This window comes from Armigeres subalbatus, chromosome 3 (assembly GCF_024139115.2).
Source record: "Armigeres subalbatus isolate Guangzhou_Male chromosome 3, GZ_Asu_2, whole genome shotgun sequence".
Lineage (NCBI taxonomy): Eukaryota > Metazoa > Arthropoda > Insecta > Diptera > Culicidae > Armigeres > Armigeres subalbatus.
In genome coordinates, this window is record NC_085141.1 from 154895524 (window position 1) to 154917789 (window position 22266).

Below are 22266 nucleotides of genomic sequence, written 5' to 3' on the forward strand. Positions count from 1 at the left end.
CCCAATCGTAAGGGTCAAATTTTACATGGTACCATTTTTGCATTCTTATATCATGAGACTAACACGATGATACTTTTAAGCCCAGGGAAATCGAGACAATTTCCAGTCCGAAAATTGCCTAGACCGGCACCTGGAATCGAACCCACCCATCCTCAACAAGGTCTTGCTTTGTAGCCGCGTGTTTTACCGCTAGGCTAAGGAGGGTCCCCTATCTATCTCTATCTACATATAATATAGGGGAAAAGACGAATTTTATGAAATTTGGCCACAATATTCTTTGATATGCAAAGAATGTTTAGGCCAAATTTGAGCATAAAAAACCCCCCTGATGATAATAGAACAAAACCTGCCAAAGCCGTCATTCCCCCTATAAAATAAATAAATGATAATTCATATAAATGATTTGAGATAGATATGATATCCACAATTTGAGCAATGATAGAAATTATTATATTAAGATAAGTATACACTCAGGCAAATGAACATACGATATTCATAGATCCGCCTTTTGGATATTTGCCACAAGTTCTAACATTGATATTCAAAAGGGATCATTATGAAACAAAATTTTTATCATCATTTCATTTCGTAACATTTTCATAATGCATATGTATGGAAATGCAATGACACATGATGAATATAATATACGACATATTAATTAATCCATAATGTTGCATTATGAATTTCCAAAGTGGTATCTAAGAATCATATCGGCGCCTTATGAATTTATTAAATCACATAAAACCACAAATGACTCAAATCATAATGCAGCTTTATGAATTTTGAAAGTGCTGGCTAAAAATTATAAATATGCATTATGAAATTAATTATGTTCATAATACTTTCATAAGATGCGCTTTTTGAAACCCTAGGTTGTAACTAATGAAATATACAGGTGTTCGGGGATGATTTCGAAGTAATTATGGGTTTGATCATTTCAAGACAAATTTTTCAAAACGACTTATCTGCTTTTGTAAACAAAGATTCAAACGACGATTTGACGAATCTGATAGCACACCCACGCAAACCAACACCTTCAATAGGTAAGGGAAGGACTCCGCTACCTGTTGATGGTGTTGGTTTGCGTGGGAGAGCTATCAGACTCGTCACATCGTCGTTTGAATCTTTGTTTACAAAAGCAGATAAGTCGTTTTGAAAATTTTGTCTTCATTTAGTATATAGTTTGTCCATATATTATAACTCATTTCAACCCAATAGTTACCGAAATAAAGCACTAGTTTTAGTAGCGCTTATCCAAAATGATAACAAAATTTCGATCAAGCTACTGCTATAGCACTTTAGCTCCACAACTAGTGGATTTCGAACAACGAACAAACTGTTGGGCAGAGTTGTGAAAAAAACATCGTACTAAAAGTCCATCGAGCAACACATTTTGAAATTTAACTTCTGAAATGAGTCTTTGACAAACTACTAAATGGTCGAACTCAAATTACTTACTTACTCAAATTATCGAAATCATCCTTGCAGGTGTTTATATATTTCTTAATTACACTACACTCAATTACATGATATTTCAATGATTTGATATTTCCGCGGTCAAACAGGTGAAACGCGGCTAGTGCGGATTATTTTATCGTAGTAATACCAGTTGTTTGATTAAAACCCCCTCTAAAATTATACAAATAGTCTGTACCAGTCAATAAATAAATAATACATATATTTCGGTTTAAGCGTTTATTCATTAAATTTAGTTTTATTGGACTTATACACTATTATTTCCAATGCTTCAAGATGTTTTACCATATTTTTAAATAAAAAAAAAACATTTAGCTACTTATTAGAAACTCTTTCTGAATCTGAATACAAAAGTGTTATTCACTTCATGAATACTAAATGGTGGTCCTTTAATGCTACTAAGTTCAATCACACACATATCACCACATCGTTCTATCGCTTCATATGCCAAATAATGTTCAATATAATTACCAACTTTCCAAATTCGACATACGGCGTATAATTGATCCTTACAACAAGCAAACTCTTCAATTTCGTAAAGCCTTATGTCCAAATTATCAACTTGTACAACACAATTTTCAATTTTGAATTCAATTCCGTTGAAAATAACAGAATGTGCAAGTTTTATATCGTCATTCAAATCAAATGGCCAGTTAGCAGCAATTTTGTTGAAATATAATCGTGAACGTATATCTTGTATCTGAAAATTATCATTGTTTTCAAATTTGAAAAACATCTTGTTGTATAATGAATTGCTGAATTGTAAACACGTTTTGATACAAAGCGAATATGCAATATTGGTGCGAGAAGACATAGCATGAGCATATTCTTTCAATCCTTTGTGCCTAGCTTCATTTCTAAAGCACATCATCCTTTCAACTGGCCCGTATTTTTGAATAACTTTCGGGTAGTGCGTTATGAAATGATGTTTAGGTTTCAACGTGTCACCAAACAAATTTATGTATAAAGTATGATGCTGCTGGATAAGATTCTGCATTCGTAATAAATCCTCTTCTGAGAATGTCTTCGAAAGTATCAAGTCGATTAGATTGATTAATACAGTACAATATTCCCATACGGGATCATTGTTTGGTACTAAGGGGCCTACAATAATTGAAAAATTGAAACAAAATGCTTTCATTTCTGCGGCAGTTGATCGTATACTAACCAACTTACATTTACGTTTTTTATCATATCCTTCCTCAATATCAGGCATTCGACGAAGTGCAATATCACATGAAATTCTGCTTACAGCTATTTTACGCATGTTTAGTTTAGATATATTGAAATATTTTTTAACGTAAATAAAATTAGACAGAGCAGCCACAAAACCATATTTACAAATTCCTGTGCTGAAAAGATCGTGCATGGGGTCTACAGAAAGATTCTCTACGACGTGGAAAGACGGTAAATCATTAAAAGCTGAAGGGCCTGAAATCCCAGTCAATGAATGTTTTTTAGTATTTACGTCCAAGCTATAATTTTGTCTATTGCGAGCAAAATCTTCATGAGACTCAAAATCAGTCTGCATCTGTGTTTTATGTCTTCGACAAAATCGACAGTAGTAAGTCGCATTGAATCCGGATGACAGAAATAATAACGTATGTACACCAAGATTATCACCTTGAAGTAAACTCAAAACAAAACGAATTTTTACCTGGCCAGATTGAAGATTTATAACAATACCTTCCTCTTCGAGCCTTTTAAATGGTTTAATAAGCTTACTGATAAAACTGTTCACGCCTACATTACTGATAGCCACTTTACGAATAACACCTGCGACAAAAATATTACATAACTTAGATTTGTAATCATCAGGAACTGTTGGAAAGCTATAATATATTCCGCAAACAGAGTCCGTTTTATTATGTGAACTCAATGGATCATTTATCTCGAATTCATCGGCGTAAAGCCATATTGGTAAAATGTAATTAATATTTTGTTTTAAATTTTGCTCGCAATACTTGGTTTTAATGTTACCCCATATATGTCCATTAACAAAATGTGCATTGTTTGCCAATTGGTCATAATGAGACGTATTTTCGACAGTTTTTTTAAGCACATCTCCAGTTTCAAAAAAAGAACGCACTTGAAATTCAATGGGATTCAACACGAGGCAAGATTTGCGTCCCTCAACAAACGAAACTGATGTGATTTTGTCTTCTTCTAAAGCTAAAATTGAAGGATGCTCAAATAATCCTAATTCTTTTAGTTCACCAAAGAACTTGAAATCTGTATTAATAAATTCGAATGGATTTTTCATTTCGTTCAGATATTTATCGATTTCATACTGAATCTGCGGATTTTGAGGTACAATAAGGGTTTCAAGTTTTTGAACCGCATTAAGACAAAATTGTTGCGTAGCATTTTGGATATTTCTGACATCTTGTCTGGTTATATTGGATCTGTCATGAATTTTCAATGTGAATTCAACCGCCGCTTGTCGAATATGTAATATGTTAGCTTCTAATTTGTTTATACTTCTATCGTTGTCTATATCATTCGATGTGTTCTCTTTATGCATGTCCATCTGCTGCAATTCACATGGCAGCTTCCCAACTGTTTCATCTGTTTCGTTTTGAATATTTTCAGTAGGCCTATCAAACTGATGGTTCTTCACGTGTCGTTTGTAGGTGTAGAGTTTAGAAAATATTTGTACACACTCTGGATACGGACATTTAAATGTAAAATTAACTGGAGGCTTATGTGTTGATTCTAAATGAATGAAGTAATCATTTACTGTTGTGAATTGTGAGAAGCACTTCTCAATAGGACACACAATGAACATTTTTGTTTTGAGTATTCTCACCGATAATATTAACTTTCACAATAAATTTGACTTGTAACATTTATTCCTATCGTTCACCACTTTCTTCTTCAACCAACTCAGCTATACTGTACTAATTCAATAATAGGAAGGTATATATATATATATATATATATGAATCACACTCACAACTAATTTATACCAACTAAACTAATGTACCCATATGCCCTACCTTCAATGCGCTGCTGGCTTATCTTTACCTGTAGGGGTAGCGGGGGTAAAGTGAATAGGCGGGGTAAAGTGGGTAACGGCCCCTGTTTATGGATTTCTCGTATTATTTTCCATGCTACATCATATATTAAGCATTTCATGCTCACCGAACTATTTCAAATCATGAAATATCTATTTGAAAGCTAGATTTTAGCAAAATTCAGCCCGCTTTCGCAAAATACTAGTTTGATGTAATATTGGCACTGTTGTTGCATTTAAGATGATTATAGAATGAAGCCCGTGGTGAATTTCAAATTAACCACACGTTTATTTACATACATTTCCAAAAGCCCAAATCTACCGTAATAGTTTTCGTACAGTGCCGAAACTCAAATTATGATTGTTCAGCAAAAAGATATTTTAGTTACTAGATAAAGATTGTCGCTTCGGTTCCCTTTGTTCTGCTGTCCGAAACATGTGTGGTACATACCTGTCAAATCGTATGGATTTTCCTTCTTTGACATTTAGCTCCCCTATCCTCGCCAGCAAAAGATGTTCCGGACAGCGACGACAGCGACAATCTTTATCTAGTAACTAAAATATCTTTTGTTCAGCATAACTAAGCAATCGATCTACCATTATTTCAGCCTCATAGGCGTTTTGGTTCTTTCATCTCGTGCTCTTGAAAAAAATATTGGAAAAGCACGTGGTTTACAAAATGGCCGATTTCTGGCTTTATTGTATAATCACCTTAAGCCATGCACATTTTGAGTTACAAGTTCTAAACCAAAATATCGTTCATTTTGCTTTATTCTTTATTCTTTATTCTTTATCAATTATTCACTATCCAACCACTCAACATAGTTGGTACAACATATCGTATGGTTGGGATTCATTTCATCCCATCAATTTCAGCCTTTCGATACCTTTCAGCCTTCTGATATTTGTCAGATTCTCTGGATGTGATACACTACGCGGCGTTTGTAATGTTCCCAAATGGGTACTTGCACAAAACTTCACGCGGCGAATGACTGTCGAAAGGTACGGCCGCGCCAAACGATACACCGCAATGCTATTCACCCATAAGAATCAAGTAAACGGGGTGCAGAAAGCGCGGCGGTACCTTTCCTGGAGGGTTCGCCTCGTGCAATTTTGACAAAATCAGAGAATACTTTCAGCCTTTTGAGTTCAGCCTTATGAGCATTCAGCCTTATATGTTTCAGCCTTTCGTAGGACACCCCGTATAATTATTATCTTTAGGAGGTAGGGGGAAAGACGGCTTTGGCAGGTTTTGTTTTATTATTGTCTTTGATATGCAAAAAATATTTTTTAGCAAAATTTGAGCATAGTCAGTTATAAAAAAACCCCTGCCAATAATAGAACAAAACCTGCCAAAGCCGTCCTTCCCCCTACATTGAAGTATATTTAGACTGTAAAAACTTCAAATTGAATGCTCCAACTAATGAAAAAACTGATTGAACTGAAAATTTTATCGAATGATATTCTCTTCATACTGGACTGGACGAGACTAGCAGTGACACACATTCTTTTTTTTATTTCAATTCAAGATTTTTAGTTTAAAAAAAACATAACGATTATTTATTAGTAAAATTAATTGAAAGCAATGATTCAAGATGCAATAAAAGAATTCTAAAGTTAAAACAATGTAACGATTATTCGTTAACTAAAATATTTGAAAGCGGTAAATCAAACTAAAACAGAATAATCATATAGTTAAAAAAAATATTTACATAACGGTTATTAACGATAACTTAGAATGAAATTACCAGTTAAGCAAAATGGTTACCAACTTCAAGTGCGCATCATTTTGCCACATCATTGTGGTTCTGAATGTATGAGATCAATCGATTAATGCATAAGTAGCCACCATAATTTGTTTCGACGTTATACAAGTATTTTTCTATAAATACCCAAACTAACTTGGATATTTTAGAAAATGGTAAACCCAGTACAATATGTAGTTTAACCATAGCATCGATAGCACGAGCAGCGCTATTGAAATCATATGTTACTGAATTGTTGTATACTACTTGAAATCCAGTCGTATTGCTCAAATCCTCGCCAATGACTATGAGTTTCGGACACATAGGAGACTTCTGTCTCTCGTAAACCTCGTAGACTTTTCGAATTTCAAGCTGTGCTTGTTCTCGACTACCAGCTAGAAGAAACGTATCTGCTTGGGCTGTAGCTACTGTAGGTTTGAAACCTTTTGAGGCCTTCACCGGAATCAATACTGTATTTAATAGCAGCAGCACATTCAACAATCTGAAATCTAAATGAAAAATATCTCAATATTCTCTATCAATAAACAATATTTTTTTATTACCTGACGTTGAGCTACAATCTGTAATCGATTGAATCAAGTCTTTTGCCGACGGATCTCTTGCTTGCAACTCTGCAAATTTGACGATAGGTTCGAAGCAAAGGTCCCACTTCCTGACGGGGATATTTGGGTCACCAAATCCCAACAAACGGTAGTCGATATCAAGCTGGAAAATAATAAAAAAAAAGTTTTTTTTTTAAGGAATGATTGTTTTCTCAAGCTAAAAAATCACAAAAAGACTACACATACCGCGAAGAAGATGACAAAATCCGCACAAGTTATGTCGCTTTTTTACAATTGTTTTTTTTTTTAAATATGAGACTGTTATGCAGCTATACTGCCGTGAATCGCATATTTGTCCCATATGAATAGGAAACCTAGCTAAGATGGGACAGGTATGCGATTCACGGCAGTATAGGCAGGTATAACCAGAGGCATCTCTGGGCATAGCGTGATCGTGGTAACTGCCTTTCACTGTTTTGCAATCCTGATTATTTGAGAATGATGATTGATTTGTTACTATAGTTTTTTTCTGATATAGCGGTGATGTGAAGTTGTTATTTTTTTTCATTCTTTAATATTTATTCCTTTCTCTTTATCTTTTAATCTTTTTTTTTTCATCTTTATTCTTTACTATTTATTCTTTAATCTTTTTTTAATTGTTTATTTCTTTTTTCATTATTTTTTATCCTTCATTTTTTATTCTTTATGCTTCATTTTTTATTTTTTATCATATTATTCAAGAATACAATTATCCCAATACCAATAGTTATATATAGACACCATTTATTCCGTTCCCATTTTTATAATAGAGTAACAAACATTTTACTATTTACAGCGTTTCTATGAGATTGGTTCATGTATGCAAAAACGGGATAGGGCTTTTGGGCTTAATTTTAAATAAAAATTTTATAAAAAACTTACCAGTTGGAATCCGCAGTTCTCCTTCAGATGTGAATACTTGCTGATGAAATCGTCTGCTTTTGATAGTTCTCGTAGACTCTTTTTGCGCTCCGGGAAACTCACTTCCCATTGCGCCAGGACAGTCGCCCAGGGAAAAGAGTTCACCTCCAGCCATGATAACGCAGCTTGGACCTCTGGCGACACTACTTCTTCCAGCTTGATGGCCTCTGGTTGTATGTGGAGCTCCTCCAGGCGATCGCGTTTTCTTTCCGACTGCTTCAAATAGTTTACCCTGCTGAAAAGCTTTCCACCAGGGTTGGCTCGCCCCTTCCCAGGTATGTAATACGTTTCCTGCAAACAAATATTGTCATCACACTGGCCAACATAATCTTTAGAGATAACGTGTCTAAAGTCTAGTAAGTATAGTGTCTACTCGTGTTGTGATAGTTGATGACTTTTAAATAAAGTAATATTTGAGAGGAGTCTCGTCAATTTTATCTCATTTTATTGCCTCAGTCACTTCTTTACCTTATTTAAGATCCACTTTCTTAAACAACCCATATTTTTTAAAGTGTCTAACTAAAGTAGACGTTCGATAACTGCAAATCATTGAAATGTCTTTAGCCTGTTTTTGAATACTGAAGTATAAATAGTACTTTAACAGTAGAAATTTATTGGCTAATTTAATTAGATAAGGGTAGATTTTTATATTCGAATGTTACCTAAAATAAAAGTTTTGAAACTAATAAAAAATACATTTATTTCAGATTCTTTTTTAGTTCATTAAGAAAACAAAAGTTCTTCATTTGTTCCACCACTGTTATAATAGCATAACCTTTACACCATAGATTTCCAATTGGTCTTTCTATATCCGCAGACGATATTCGTTTTGGGATTTCTTTCTTTTTCTACCGCTGACCGTATTTTGCTGTCCATTCTGAAAACGAATTGAATACCGAAGTTACTTACAATTCACTAGTAAAAAAATAAGATACTCGAGCGAGCGCACACGGTTACGGAGGAGTTTTGGCAAAATAATGTTTCTGTCTCTGGTTTTAGAGTCTGTGCCGGGAATTGGACCCGGCCGGGAATATCATCCGTAACCCTATAACATTTTGAAAGGCCTTGACACTTTTTTTTAAGTTGAGTGTGAATCGATAGCGCTACAGATGGCATTCCCGGCACAGGTTCAAAAACCAAAAAAAGAAGCATTATTTTGCCAAACTCATCCGTACTATGGTCACTAGAGTATTTATGATGCAGTTGGTTGTTAGTAAAACGAAAAGAACGTAGAAAACTACTTCCAAATGCACTTACCGAATAAGGCTTAGCTCTATTCAAAGAGCGCTTGCTATTTTAGGAGAAACGGTGTCCCGTGCATCACCAGAAGATGGGATTCATAAGCGACCTATTGCAGACTAATGGAGGATATCGTCAGTAAGCCTAGGTTTTTGTGGACCTTCTGTGGTTGCGTGGATCATATCAAAATTACACATCGATGTCCGATGCCGACCAAATGGTAGCGGCATTGCAAGACCTAAGTGGAACCGCGAAAATAATTTTTTACTAATATTCCATAATTATAATTTCTAAAAAATCACCAAACTACTTACCACTTAAATGATTGCAATCGTGAATAGTCTCGGTCTTTTATCGGAGGCAGCGAGAACGTTTGGATTTTTCACTTTTCAACAAAAATACTTTTCACTTAATACTTTTCAACAAAATTTTAAATGTTTTACATATTTACAGGGACATGCGAGTATTCACCCATATGCATATTATCGGTAATACGCGTGTCACTCAAATTTGGGTGACGTGTAGCTGAGAACCATCAGATATATCGGAACCGATTTGCGATTAAGGCGTAACTTATTTTGTAAACAAACATTTTTTATTGATTCCGTGGAATGCATTTTTTCATTTTCCTCCACAACTCAACCCCCCCACAACTTGACATTTGGCCTTCGTTTCGCGTACCCACTTGCAAATCGCAGATGGTGCTGCGAAACATAAACAATGGGTCATCCTACACCGCCGCCACACTTTTTCTCCATTGAAACCATGTTTTTTGTTTCGTCATTTGTTATCACCAAAGAACGGACAGGAGCGTCATATGGATAGGGTGAATTGGTTATTGCAATTAATGAAAAGAATATGAACAAAACTTCCAATGCTTTACATGTTGAATTTTATCGCTTTGGAAAACGAAATTTGTTTTATATATCGCCCATTTAATAAAAATTTTAGACAACGAGTTCCCACTTATCTATGCAGTTTTAATAGTTGAATCTAAGAAGTTAAATTTAATTGCTGTATTAATGATTATTCTTTGTCATACAGCTTTGTAACTTGATTCTAATAAAATTATACATATTTCTTCGTGGTATTTTCTTAACGAAGGATAGTTTTGTAGAGTATTTAAATCGATGTGTCATTTTAATTATATAAACAACCGCCACAGTTTATTTTCACTGCGCATAATGGTAAAATCAAACGGGTTTGTTACCTGCAGAAAATCGACGGTGCATATTCTTAAATTAACCCACGGTACGATATTTGCAACTGCAACATCTTTTTGCGTGAGGAAAGTCGAGAAAATTTCCAACCCAAAATGCCATGTTGAGGTAGCCTTACACCTCGGGAATTTGGTCCGCGAATTTTTCCCCGCGTGTTTTACATATTATGCGATGTTGGCCACGAATTATTCGAAATTGGGCATGGAAGATCATAATCCCGGTACCATTTGAAATACACGGAGACGCGGGGACCAACATTCGGCGGAAATTTTTCCCGAGATGTGAGGTGACTTTAACCTCAAAGAAAGCCTTCCGTTAGTCCGGCTAGTTCAGATTTTTCCAGAAAATAAATTACAAACACTAATTTAAATATATTATCCTGTTTGTTTTCAAATGGCTGCGGGTTTATTTTGGTTCATTTGTACGGATTTGACAATCAGATTAACTAGAGAAATATTTCGCGGGGGTTTTCTTTAAATTAAAAATTAATAGGATGAATCACCCATTTTAAATGGGCTTGGGCTTCGTGGCCGTGCGGTTAGCGACGTCAATCGTCTAAACGTATGTGCTGTGGAGTGTGGGTTCGATTCCCGCCCCGGTAAGGAGAAAACTTTTCGTAAAGCGAAAAGTTCTCCACTGGTGTTGTGTAAATGTCCTTGTCCGTTGTCTAAAGCTAAATGTTAAGTGTTCAGTATGTGCGACCTCTGGTCGAAGACGGTGATTCTGTCTTTATAAATTAGATTTTTATAAGCTATTTTAAGAAGCGACATCTCTCGTGCCCATTTATGCAATAACGTTAATTTCCTCCTCTATATTTCCAGTCCAGTTCACCCATTAATACTTCACATAACATATTCTATATGCGAAATTCTTAAAAATTCTGCCATTCGATTTGTTTTGGCAATCGCTCCTACAACCGTTAGTCGGTCATCTTAGGATCATCAGCTATCACCTCTTTCCTAATATTAATTCTAGTTTGAATGATTTTTGTCACGGTATTTTGCACTGGACTTATTGAACCAAAATTTCTGGGTACAGTGACATCGTACTACAGATGTCAAATTGTTCCCGGATTGGTACCCCTATAAATAATTGTTTCGGATCATCCACACGTTGTCGTGATATCTATATTTTAAGGCACCCAGCCCCGTAGTGCTTGAATATACGAGCCTATATAAAAATAACTAATGAGTAATGCAATTGTGTTATTAACAATAATAAAAAAATAAAATTAGTTTTATCTTTAACCTTTTACGCCATAATCGTGAGATGCTCCCGATATAAGTAAGTTTGACAGAACCACCTGAACCAATTTTTCGGGGTACACTGACAATGTACTGGAGCTGTCAAGTTGCTCACGGGTTGCCACACGGTTAGAAAAAAGTACCTAATTTTAGGTACTTTTTTTCTCTTGCATCTCCCTCCCTCTTCTCTTTGTTGTCATAAACTGAAGAGCAAAACCACTCAACAAGGGCATTAAAGTGTGGGAACCCAACGTTGAGTAATCTCATGTTTACAAAAGTTGAGTGAAATTTACCTAACTTTTGATTAGTTTCTATTTAAAATTAAGTATATTTTACTTAATATTAAGTGAATTTTACTTAATTTCAAGAAAAAATTACTTAATTTTGGGTTCCCACACTGAACCCCCGATTTGAGTGAAAAGTACCTAATATTAGGTACTTTTTTCTAACCGTGCACAACTAAACCCCCTACCTGATAAAGGAAAGCCTTATCGGATACGTGCCTTAGTCTTCTAAGAAAATGCTTGCTTTAGCAGAAATTTGCCTTCCAATGTTTGTTTACAGAATAAGTTACGCCCAAATCGCAAATGAGTTTCGATATATGTAAATGGGTGCACTCTTGTCTCACACGGTTAGAAAAAAGTACCTAATATTAGGTACTTTTCACTCAAATCGGGGGTTCAGTGTTTGAACCCAAAATTAAGTATTTTTTTCTTGAAATTAAGTAAAATTCACCGAATTTTAAGTAAAATGTACTTAATTTTAAATAAAAACTATCCAAAATTTCACTCAACTTTTGTAAACATGAGATTACTCAACGTTGGGTTCCCACACTTTAATGCCCTTGTTGAGTGGTTTTGCTCTTCATTTTATGACAACAAAGGAAGAGGAAGGAGATGCAAAGAAAAAAGTACCTAAAATTAGGTACTTTTTTCTAACCGTGCAGGGTGCACTGCGCTGATGTATTGTCGGCGTAGCACCAACTTAGAATTCGGAACTCGGGACTTCAGAACCGAACTTTCTTCCAAGTTTTATCTGTCAAACTAATTGATGCGTTGTTCAGCGCATCTTTAGGCGAATCCAGCGCACTACTTCCGAAGTTGGGAAAGTTGCCTGTATCTGGAGAAAAATCCAACTTCGGTATGAAAAGCGTTCTAACTTTGTTCTGGACAGATAATATGATTCATCGATGACCACATACAATAGAGGTAACAATAGTTTATTTTTGTCTGTGGTTTATTACCTCTATAGACTAACGCAAAATGAACTCCCCCAAGTGCCCTATTGCACATACGAATAATGCGTGGATGACAGGGTGACTAGATTAAATTAAAACGAACTGTCAAACGTGTCTCCAAACGAGCATGACGTCACGATTTCAATGGAAATATTAAGGGCTGTGACGTCATATGCGAAATTTTGCTCTTCCTGTCATAAGTAGTAGAAATTTTCAGCATATTAATTCTGCTAAATATCGAACAACAAGCTCTTCTCGATACATACATAAAACACCCAAATACACGACGTTATTCGCCAAAATTAACATTTTAATGTCTAACGGAATTCGCCCTATAGTAGACCCCCTGGGGTCCATAATAGGAAATTGCTTCCTTATAGTCGACAATTCATTTGATTTTCATGTCCCGTTTCGGGACGTTCTTCTTCCCTATTATGGACCCCCGAAATAGGGCTATAATGGACACTCTCGTGTTTAGTGCCCAATAGTGGACTCTCCAGCCATTTTTGCATCATTACAGCACAATGTCAACATTTTTCTATGACATTCCATCAGGAGAACCTACACTGAAAACCAAAACTACCCAAAAGTGGGTTGTTTGCACTCAAAACCGTGGTTTGGGCCAATAACCCAAATTTGAGTAAAATGACTTTTCTGGCACTAGGTAGTTTGCCTTTAATCCCATGTAAACAATTTACCCAAAGCTGAGTTTAATTTATCCAAAGCGGACCTTAATCAACCCAAAATAGAGAATATTGAATTTACTCAAATTTGGGTTATTGGGCTGAGCAACCTCGGTGAGGTGTTTGCATCTTGCTCTAGTTTTGATAGCAATCATGGGAAAGAAAGGGAAAACTACCCAATTTTGGGTAAATTTTTTCTGCGATATTCTCAACAGTGCGTATATTGAACTCAAAGTTTGGGTTGATTTATCTGTCCGTGCACCTTACAGTCTTACACGTAAAAAAATTTAATGTTATATATTATTAAGATTTCTAATACTTTTTTGCCGAAGCAGGCGCTTAATGATATGTATAAGAAAAAACTTATGGTGGTGGCATAATGAAGAGTATAAGTATTTTCGAATGGTTTTTGCCATAACATATAAGGTTATTTTTTTACGTGTATGATTTGATTGCATGCATTGGAAATGCTATGGAAAGTAAAATTAGATGATTTTTAACAATTCTTTTGAAAATAAACACGAAAGTGTCCATTAAAGGAATATTTTGGAGAGTCCATAATAGGGAAGAAGAACGTCCCGAAACGAAACATGAAAATGAAATGAAGTGTCGACTATAGGGAAGCAATTTCCTATATGGAACCCCAGGGAGTCTACTATAGGGCGAATTCAGTCAGACTTTAAAATGTTAATTTCAACGAATAACGTCGTGTATTTGAGTGTTTTATGGTATCGTGAAGAGGGGATGCAGAACTTGTTATTAGTTATCAAGCAGAATTGATATGTTGAAAATTTCTACTCCGTATGACAGGAAGAGCTAAATTCCGCTACTAGGGGGTCCACTATTGGGCATTTTATTCATTTTCCCGCAAAAGAGCATACTTCTCCCAAAAAGAGCATACTTTCAGTTTTGCGTGTAGGTGAGTCCAAAATCGGTAGGATTACCGAAAAATTGGCAGATCTGGTTACCCTGGTGGCTAATGTTTTTCTTTTATTTTCACACTCGATCGACTTATTTTAACTCTCAGATTTTAATTTTAACTACCTAGTCGTGAAGTTATTTATTCTTGTGCTTGGTTGAAAAATATGTGAAAAATACCCGTATGATAAATTTTTGTTCTATACACGAGCTAATTTCCGTAAAGCATAGCTCGAAGATTCAGTCGCATTAATAGTAAGTATTCTTTTTTTTTTTAATCACGAAAAGTAGTTGCTCATCATTTTTGTTTTGACTAAATTTGTCCGTTTTTACCAGGCGGGTGCTAAGGTGTCAAATATTTGTTGCCTCAAATCAAGCGAATGCCGACGGCACTAACACTACGCCGTAGTCTATGAAAAATAAACACTGCAGTGAGTGAGAATGTTCTGAAACGCACAAAGTTTGGATAATGCCAGAAACAACTGTTTCTGCTCAGCACAGAGTTTTTTCTACCAACATACTTATTTATCTGCATATTTCGCGTACGGAATAAAGTGAAAACACTACATTTTTTAGATTTGGTGTATTTTTGTTCGTTGCAATCTTTAATTTAATATGTGCTTTCGACACCACTCTCTCTTGTAAAAATGGTAAACAATACAAATTTTCACAAATACCACGACAATTTATGTAAGTATATGAGCATTTTGACATTGGAGTATAAATTTATGCGCCAAATAAGAGGGTACTGTCATACTTGCCAAACTCCATATGAAAAAAATTCGTTGTCCCCCCTCTGGTTTTTACAGGCCCGCGACAAAGTTCGGTACAAACTTTTTCAGGGGTTCCTCAATATTTGTCGACCAGAATAGGGATGTGACGGTCTTTTTGATGTATACTGCCTGCGGATATGAAGCGGATACATTCTCTTGGTTTGCCATACTGTGAGTTTCTTTTCATTATATATTGAGATTACTAGTGAAACGTTGATCATGCCAATGTTGCCGAAGGAATTTTCAATCAGGGCATGTCAGAGGTTTCCCACAAATATCGACAATGAAGATTGAAAATGAATGTGAAAAAAATGAATTTATTGTTAAAAATAGTAAACTTGGCTTAGAAATCTCACAGTTCATAACTGTAGAGGTGTGTAATGAATACCTGTTTGCGAGGTGACAATGTTTCCTTGAGGATATATTGCCAATATGAAGAAGACTCTTAACTTAGTGTTCTAAAATGCACTCCCACAGTTATAAATTGATAAGTTTTTGACCCTAGGGGCCGTACACATATTACGAACATGAATTGAATGCCAGGACACTCTATTTAAATCACTTCTATTGAAATAAACACACCATAATTTCTCACCTTGCTTTCCTTTCTGAAGAGCGCAATAATGGCATCGCTGTAATCATCCAATATTTCTCCGGATGTTTTTCGGCCTTGATTAATGTGAAATTTTGCCACAGTATCCACAACGAACTTCCGACCAGCGTTCGACAGAGATAATGTTTCCGATGCTTTCAGAATCTGTGTTCCAAACAGTGATTCCGAAAGAATGGCTTTTAGCGTATCTGGACAGAAAAAGTGCAACTTTCTCTGTGAAAAAAAATATAAAACGTCACGATTCATAATTTTAATGTTATATGTTTCATAACTTTACCGATACAGTGATGGCGATTGGCTCACTGACGATTTCCGCATTCGCTTGTTCCTTGCAAGGTATTTTCGACTATGAGGAAATACAAGTTTCTTAATTAGTGTGCAAAAATAAACACATAGAACATTCATACCTTGGATGATGATGCATCGGGTGTTATTTGGGTATGCGGAGCGCTGCTGCTTCCTTCACCGGTGTAATTAATCGTTTCCTGAAATTTTTAAGGCAAAAATCTCGGCAAAAATAGTAAATCAGGTTGATGTTTTTTTTTTCAAAGTGACGAACCTGCATACATTCCTGAGCATCAGGAGCAGACATGCTTCGAATGCCTTCACTGGTGTCATCGGTAGCCTCTGCATACAGGTTTACAGTTTCAGGTTTTTCATCCGGTTCCACGTTGTTTTCCACTTCCGCTGCGGCATTGACTCCTTCGTTTACTTCTGTATCTGTCACAACAGTGATGTTGTCGAGTTGCTGTTTTTTAAACAAAGCTTTTGAAATACATTCAAATTTAAATTTTTGTCTTACTTACGTTTCTTTTCTTCCACTCTTTAATCCACCACCACATTTGGGTAGCACCCCACGGATTCGCGTGCTGGTTCACAGTCGCGATAAAAACATCTTCGGCAACTGTTAGTAATTCAAAAGTGTTGAAACCGATTGAATTTAAAAAACTTAGGCATTCCGCCGGAACTTGACTTAAAAAATCGTTCATAAGAACACTGGCTTCCAAAATCTTTTCCGCCATTCTGAGTTTTTCGCAAAGTACAGTCACACTAAATTTGCCAAGTATATGTTTTTTTTCTTTTCGTTATTCATTCAACATTCAAAATCACGCCTTATGAAATCCAGTATGCGTGACGCATGAATAACATCCATTCTTACCTTATGAAATCTAGTATGCGTAACGTATGAATTACGTACGTTCACCTGATGTATTTTGAAAGGAATGAAATGAAACACATTAGTGCCTTATGTTATTGATTTTATAAGAGGTTTTGAGGATTCATAATTTTTGCATTATGATAATCGTATGTTCATTTGCCTGAGTGTATGTGTTTCCATCGTATACTACTTAAACACTCTGTTTGGAATGGGGTAGTCAGTGCACGACGTGCTCTCCATTATAATTTTCGTGAAGAACTTGAACTTTGGCGAAGTTCCTCCTCCGTTACTTCTTTCGCTGCTGTTGGGAGCTGCACATATATCACCATAATAGCATATTAAAACATTGAACATGCAATACAAGGTCATGGGTTCCATACCAATCGATCTGAAAGGTAGACACTATTCGGCGCGACCGATCAAGGGGCAACGTTTTCATTGATTGATTGGGGCAAACATGTGGATTGAACAACAAACCTTTGATTAAGGCATGCTGGTGGCGAAGGATATGGTGTGGAATAGGGTACAGCAACTATTAATTATCTATTTGTACGCTTCTTCGAAGACGGTAATGCCCTCATGCGTAAAAGTCTTCATTGTTACTAAACAATGTATTAAAGTGTGCTTTTAGTTGCTTAAGTATAGGTCCGACTAAATTATTGTTTACAGTCGAGTATCTGTTTTGGGGTATGAAATTAGTTTGAGTATCGTGGATATTAGTATAATAGAAGCGCGCTCTCCGAAACATTAGACAGGATACATGATTCTAAAGCATCGGAAACGGGACTCAGTATATGATTGATCATTTTTAAGTAGACTTTTACGATGGCATTTTGATTCACCATTATTTATGAAGGCAAAAAGAGAGGAAAAATAGAAATAAATAAATGACATTCTAGAATAAAAATAAAAATTCAAAATATAACCCCAAAATACAATTAAGATTATAGGTATTACATATATATTATATAATATAATAGATATGATATATGTTCGTTAAGCTCAGGAAAAGCGATTCTGTGCTCACTTTTAGTTTCACCACACCGCACAACGGGGACACAATTCCTTTACTGGTAAGTATTTCTTCCTTATATTCTTTCTTCTCCAGGTACTCACAGGAACCACACATCACAGGTAAGTCTGTAATAGTTCAGAAACTCTTTATTTTTATTACTATTATTTCAAAACTTTTATTCTAGAACTAACTAACTTTATTAACAACTATGCACAATTCAAATTAATTTCCCAACAGTGGGGTGGTAACTTGTTCACTGGTTTGTTTTTGTTCACGTTCGCTGATGGTTGTCGATGACGTCGGAAAGTCGTACAGAAAGAGGAATTCCTTGATGACGGACGTCTTTTTATAGTGGGCATGGTTTCTCCATCTAGTCTTCATCATAGTTGACCGGATAGAGCGAGATCGATCAAAAACGCATATTTCTGCAGGGCGCCATGTTCAGGATAGGATAAGCACAGACAAACAGACGTAACAGTTTGAACATTTTTCAGAAAAATCCATCGCCCAACTCCTCTACCACCATCTTGCGAGCATGTTGCACGAAACAATGTTTCGTATGACATTGTCACCAGAAGGCGCTGGAGTGAAATGTCAAACTCGAAGGATTACGACGCTAGCGCCTCTAGTTGTGAAACGCGCAATCGATCAAATTCAAATTGATCGTTGAAGTCATGGTCGATGGAAATTTCTCTAGTGTTACGTCTGTTTGTCTGTGGGATAAGGTTGATGCTATCGGTCGTCACAGTCCACACATAGATGGCGCGGTGATACTTCTTCGCGTATGCGAACAATATAATATAATGAGTTTTTAAGTTTCAATAAGTTTTTTTTTAAGTTTTCCTCTATTGAAGATAATTTACCATTTTCGTAAAGTAGCGTAAAACAGTTATTTTATAGCCAAAGATAATGGTACATGAGGCTCCTCATGTGTTCAAGTTTGAAACTCTGAGCACAATAGAGGTAGCCAAAAATTGGAAGATATTTAATGGCTACTCCATAGAAGCCTACTTCTTAATTTGCCAACAATTCATTATGGCAGCAAAAAAAATCCATGTTGAATTAGACATTTTCCATAAAAAATAGCAAAATGTCCATAAAAAAAAACCCTGATTCATCCACCTAGCGGCGTTTGTGCCTTTTCATGCATTATATACAAAGAGACCTGAGTAAGATTTTCCTAGCGTGTTTTTGTATAGAAATCGCATTTTGGCCATAACTTTTGATCCCATAGTCCGATCTGGCCAATTTTCAATAGGAAACACTAATGGGACAGAATTCCCCAACAAATCGGATCAAGATAAGTGCTTAAAAAATGAGTGAGTTTTATTTTGCTCACAAACATACACACGCACACACATACAGACAGACATCATTTCAATTCGTCGAGCTGAGTCGATTGGTATATAACACTATGGGTCTCCGGGCCTTCTATCACAAAATCGTCTTGTAAGTGAATATAAAGCCTTTTCGATGCAGAAAGATAAAAACAAAGGGAAGATGCAACAAATAAATATGAAATTTCTCTACATTATGCATAATTTTACACCATGGCTTGGGTCCCTTCTCATTGCTCGATCCCGGGCAATGAGAAAGCGGACTCTTTGGCTAAGGTGGGCGCTATGGAAGGTGATATTTACGATCGGCAAATCACCTTCGAGAATTTTTCTCATTAGTTCGTCAGGAAACCTTGATCAGCTGGCAGCAGAAATGGACAAATAGGGAGCTGGGTAGATGGCTGTATTCAATTCGCCCGCAGGTGTCAAAGCGTCCATGGTTCAAAAAATTGAATATAGGACGAGACTTCATTCGAACCATGTGTCGTACAATGTCCAATCACTACACTTTAAATGCACATCTTTTCAGGGTGAGGCTCTCGGAAAGCAATCTCTGTGTTTGCGGTGAGGATTATCAGGACATTGATCATGTCGTATAGGTGTGCGAGGAGAATCGCGGCTCCAGATCTACATTAACTGAACATCTCCGGGTCCGAGGAAAACAACCAAAGCCTATTAGAGAAGTGTTGGCGGGCCTTGATCTCGAATACATGTCCCTCGTCCACCAATTTGTGAAAGATGCTGATGTACGATTGTGATCTTAGTCTGCCCACCCCCTTGTCTGTCGTACCCCATATCGAATGTTGTCGCTGCGCGAACCAAAATTATTTTTTCATAAAACCAATCACGCTGTTGCATCGAGCACTGTAACGCGTTGGTCTAAGCCATACCGATGTTGATGTCATATTCAGAATTACAAAGTGATAAGTAGAGCAGAAAAAGCATAACTAATTTACATAAGGATAGCTAGGAACGGATATCACACACATATTAGAAGCTAAACACGCTCATGCGTAAGCGCATGTGGCAATAATCACTTTTCCTTTCTCCTTCGTCCTGCCAGGATACAGTGCTTTAGCAGGAACGATAAAAATGTTTCGGAATCATAGAAGCAAATGTTATGCAATAATAGAATATAAGCCGCGCCCTAAATTGTGAGCCCTTCCCGATCTGGCTGTAAGAACAAGCGAAATAGAATCGATCAAGGATAATTACCAGATCTGGATGGGCGTTAGTATGTAAGTTCAATACTATTGTATAGTGGTAGATCACCACACATTCAAGAAAGGCATTAAGCGCAAAGTGGAAAGATCACCACACATTAAGAAATAGTTGTAATGATGAAATAGAAATATATTTGTAATTTAATAACGAAAGCCCGAAAGAGAGCAAAGATGTAACTCAAAAATTTCCAAAATTGTAATTCGCAAACGTATCATGTAGAAGTAAGATTCATACTCCTCTGAATGTATCAAATAGAGTTAAGTTCGATGTTTTACTCCCGATTCTTTCATTAGAATCCGAAACTCCGGTCTGGTTTGATTCCTTGAATCGAAACAAGTTTCTCTGTAACAAGAGTAACAAGTAGTTCCTTGGAAAAGAAACCTCGCGGTGTGCATTTGCGAAAGACATCTCCCTAACCGGAGAAAGAAGTAGCTCCTGCACCCAGAAAATCGTGACAGTCTTGGTTCCTTGGTTCGAAAAAGTCTCTCCTTAACCCGAGAAACAAGTAGTTTCGAGGAAACAAAAAACGCCGACGTGCTTCTGCGAAAAACGTCTCCTCACTCGGAGAAATAAGTAGCTCTTGCACCCGGAATTCCTGTGACGGGTCCGTTGAGTCCGTCACAAATGTCTTCTTCTTGTTGTCCATTTCAATGTCTGTCGTTAACCCCTTGTGCCTTCCTGTCATTGTTGTCTCCCAAAAAAATGTTTGTCCCGTTACAGATGTGAAACATCGCCAAGAATGTCAACTATGTGAACATCAACAACCTAATAACTTAAGCACCCTAAATTCCTTTCCTTTCCTACTATATTATTGTGTTCCCTAACTTCGACCAAACCGCGAGTCTTTCGGTTCCCCAAAACTAACATTATGTGTAAAATTTAAGAAATGAATGGTTAAACTTGATTTCGGCTCCGTAACGCTTCACGGCGATTAAAATAAACACAAGATTAAAAAAATGCATAATTTTTATAAACAATATAGAAATTTTCAAGAAACAAAAATAAATTAGTAATTTTAAAAGTAATAATCCAAAAAGAGGGGCCCTCCTTAGCGGTGCGGTAAGATGCGCGGTTCGGTCTAGGAAATTTTCGGGTTGAAAATTTTCTCGACTTCCCTTGACATAAAAGTATCAAGATGGTCTTCCTTTCTCCCTTTCACCCTCTATCGTTTCATATTTGTTCGCGCCCTAGTGAACGGCTTTCAATCTGATGATTTTCAATTATCTTTCGATTATCTACTCCCTCATACTTTGAGTAGAACTGATCGATAAATCCGATAAACAAAACATTCATCACAATCACGGTCGTAAAATCTGTTTCACTTATTTATTTATGTAAATTTCCTTATTTTCTACGGAAAATTTCTATTTTAATAGGAGTTTTTTGTTTTAGTAATCAATTACTAAACAGCTGTTTAATACGAGTTTAGTACTTTCCATTTCATTCCACAAAACGTAGTGGAAACAAATGGAAAGTACTTAACTCGTCTTAGACAGGTGAAGACACTAGTTACTTATCAGCAGACGTTGTTCTCCATAGTAGGCGAGAATGCGTATGCAAATGTTTTCAATTCATTTTTCATTTATTTTGTTTACATCTAAACAGATAACACTGAATCAACAATTTGACGCCACGAGGCCGCATTTCTCCATCCTCGAATGAGCCTCACGCCCCACCCTAGCCCAATGGTAGAAATACTCGCTTTACGAGTAAGAAAAGAGTGTAGGGTATCCAATCATGGTTTGAACTAGTGAAAAGCGTATCATGGTTTGAACCATTTTGAAATCAGTAGAAATTACCATCTCATTGGCAGGAAATAAACCTAAAACAGTATGAATGGAATA

The 22266-nt window shown here is 36.2% G+C and overlaps 2 protein-coding genes across 5 annotated transcripts; both read right to left on the bottom strand.

Moving 5' to 3' along the window:
- Positions 1 to 1772: 1772 nt before the first annotated feature.
- Positions 1773 to 5729, bottom strand: LOC134220838 (uncharacterized). 3 transcript variants are annotated; one of them, XM_062699956.1, is made up of 2 exons: positions 4286 to 5729; positions 1773 to 4140 (listed from the first exon to the last, which is right to left on the bottom strand). In XM_062699956.1, the coding sequence occupies exons 1-2, from the start codon at positions 4323 to 4325 to the stop codon at positions 1799 to 1801; spliced, it is 2382 nt and encodes a 793-aa protein (XP_062555940.1). In that variant the 5' UTR covers positions 4326 to 5729; the 3' UTR covers positions 1773 to 1798. The 3 variants fall into 3 exon arrangements, with proteins under 3 accessions (XP_062555940.1, XP_062555939.1, XP_062555941.1); XM_062699955.1 differs by having other exon boundaries at positions 1773 to 4191; XM_062699957.1 differs by having other exon boundaries at positions 4217 to 5729.
- A 164-nt stretch (positions 5730 to 5893) lies between these two features.
- LOC134220839 (uncharacterized) lies at positions 5894 to 17010 on the bottom strand. 2 transcript variants are annotated; one of them, XM_062699958.1, is made up of 7 exons: positions 16494 to 17010; positions 16247 to 16435; positions 16095 to 16172; positions 15965 to 16033; positions 15670 to 15900; positions 6801 to 6963; positions 5894 to 6746 (listed from the first exon to the last, which is right to left on the bottom strand). In XM_062699958.1, exons 1-7 carry the CDS (start codon positions 16707 to 16709, stop codon positions 6277 to 6279), a joined length of 1416 nt encoding a protein of 471 aa, XP_062555942.1. In that variant the 5' UTR covers positions 16710 to 17010; the 3' UTR covers positions 5894 to 6276. The 2 variants fall into 2 exon arrangements, 1 of the variants encoding a protein (XP_062555942.1); XR_009982078.1 differs by lacking the exons at positions 5894 to 6746; positions 15670 to 15900; positions 15965 to 16033; ... (1 more) ...; positions 16247 to 16435; positions 16494 to 17010 and adding exons at positions 7722 to 8637; positions 9018 to 9237; positions 9314 to 9601 and having other exon boundaries at positions 6840 to 6963.
- Between the last annotated feature and the right edge of the window lie 5256 nt (positions 17011 to 22266).

Excerpts from the sequence above, each read along its gene's own strand:
- LOC134220838 (XM_062699955.1), bottom strand. The coding sequence starts at position 4,325 with ATGTTACAAGTCAAATTTATTGTGAAAGTTAATATTATCG. Across the intron at positions 4,192-4,285 it reads TGTGAAAGTTAATATTATCG|AATCAACACATAAGCCTCCA; the intron begins GTGAGAATACTC and ends TCATTCATTTAG.
- LOC134220839 (XM_062699958.1), bottom strand. The coding sequence starts at position 16,709 with ATGGCGGAAAAGATTTTGGAAGCCAGTGTTCTTATGAACGATTTTTTA. Across the intron at positions 16,436-16,493 it reads AAGAGTGGAAGAAAAGAAAC|CAACTCGACAACATCACTGT; the intron begins GTAAGTAAGACA and ends TTTAAAAAACAG. Across the intron at positions 16,173-16,246 it reads ATGCTCAGGAATGTATGCAG|GAAACGATTAATTACACCGG; the intron begins GTTCGTCACTTT and ends TAAAAATTTCAG.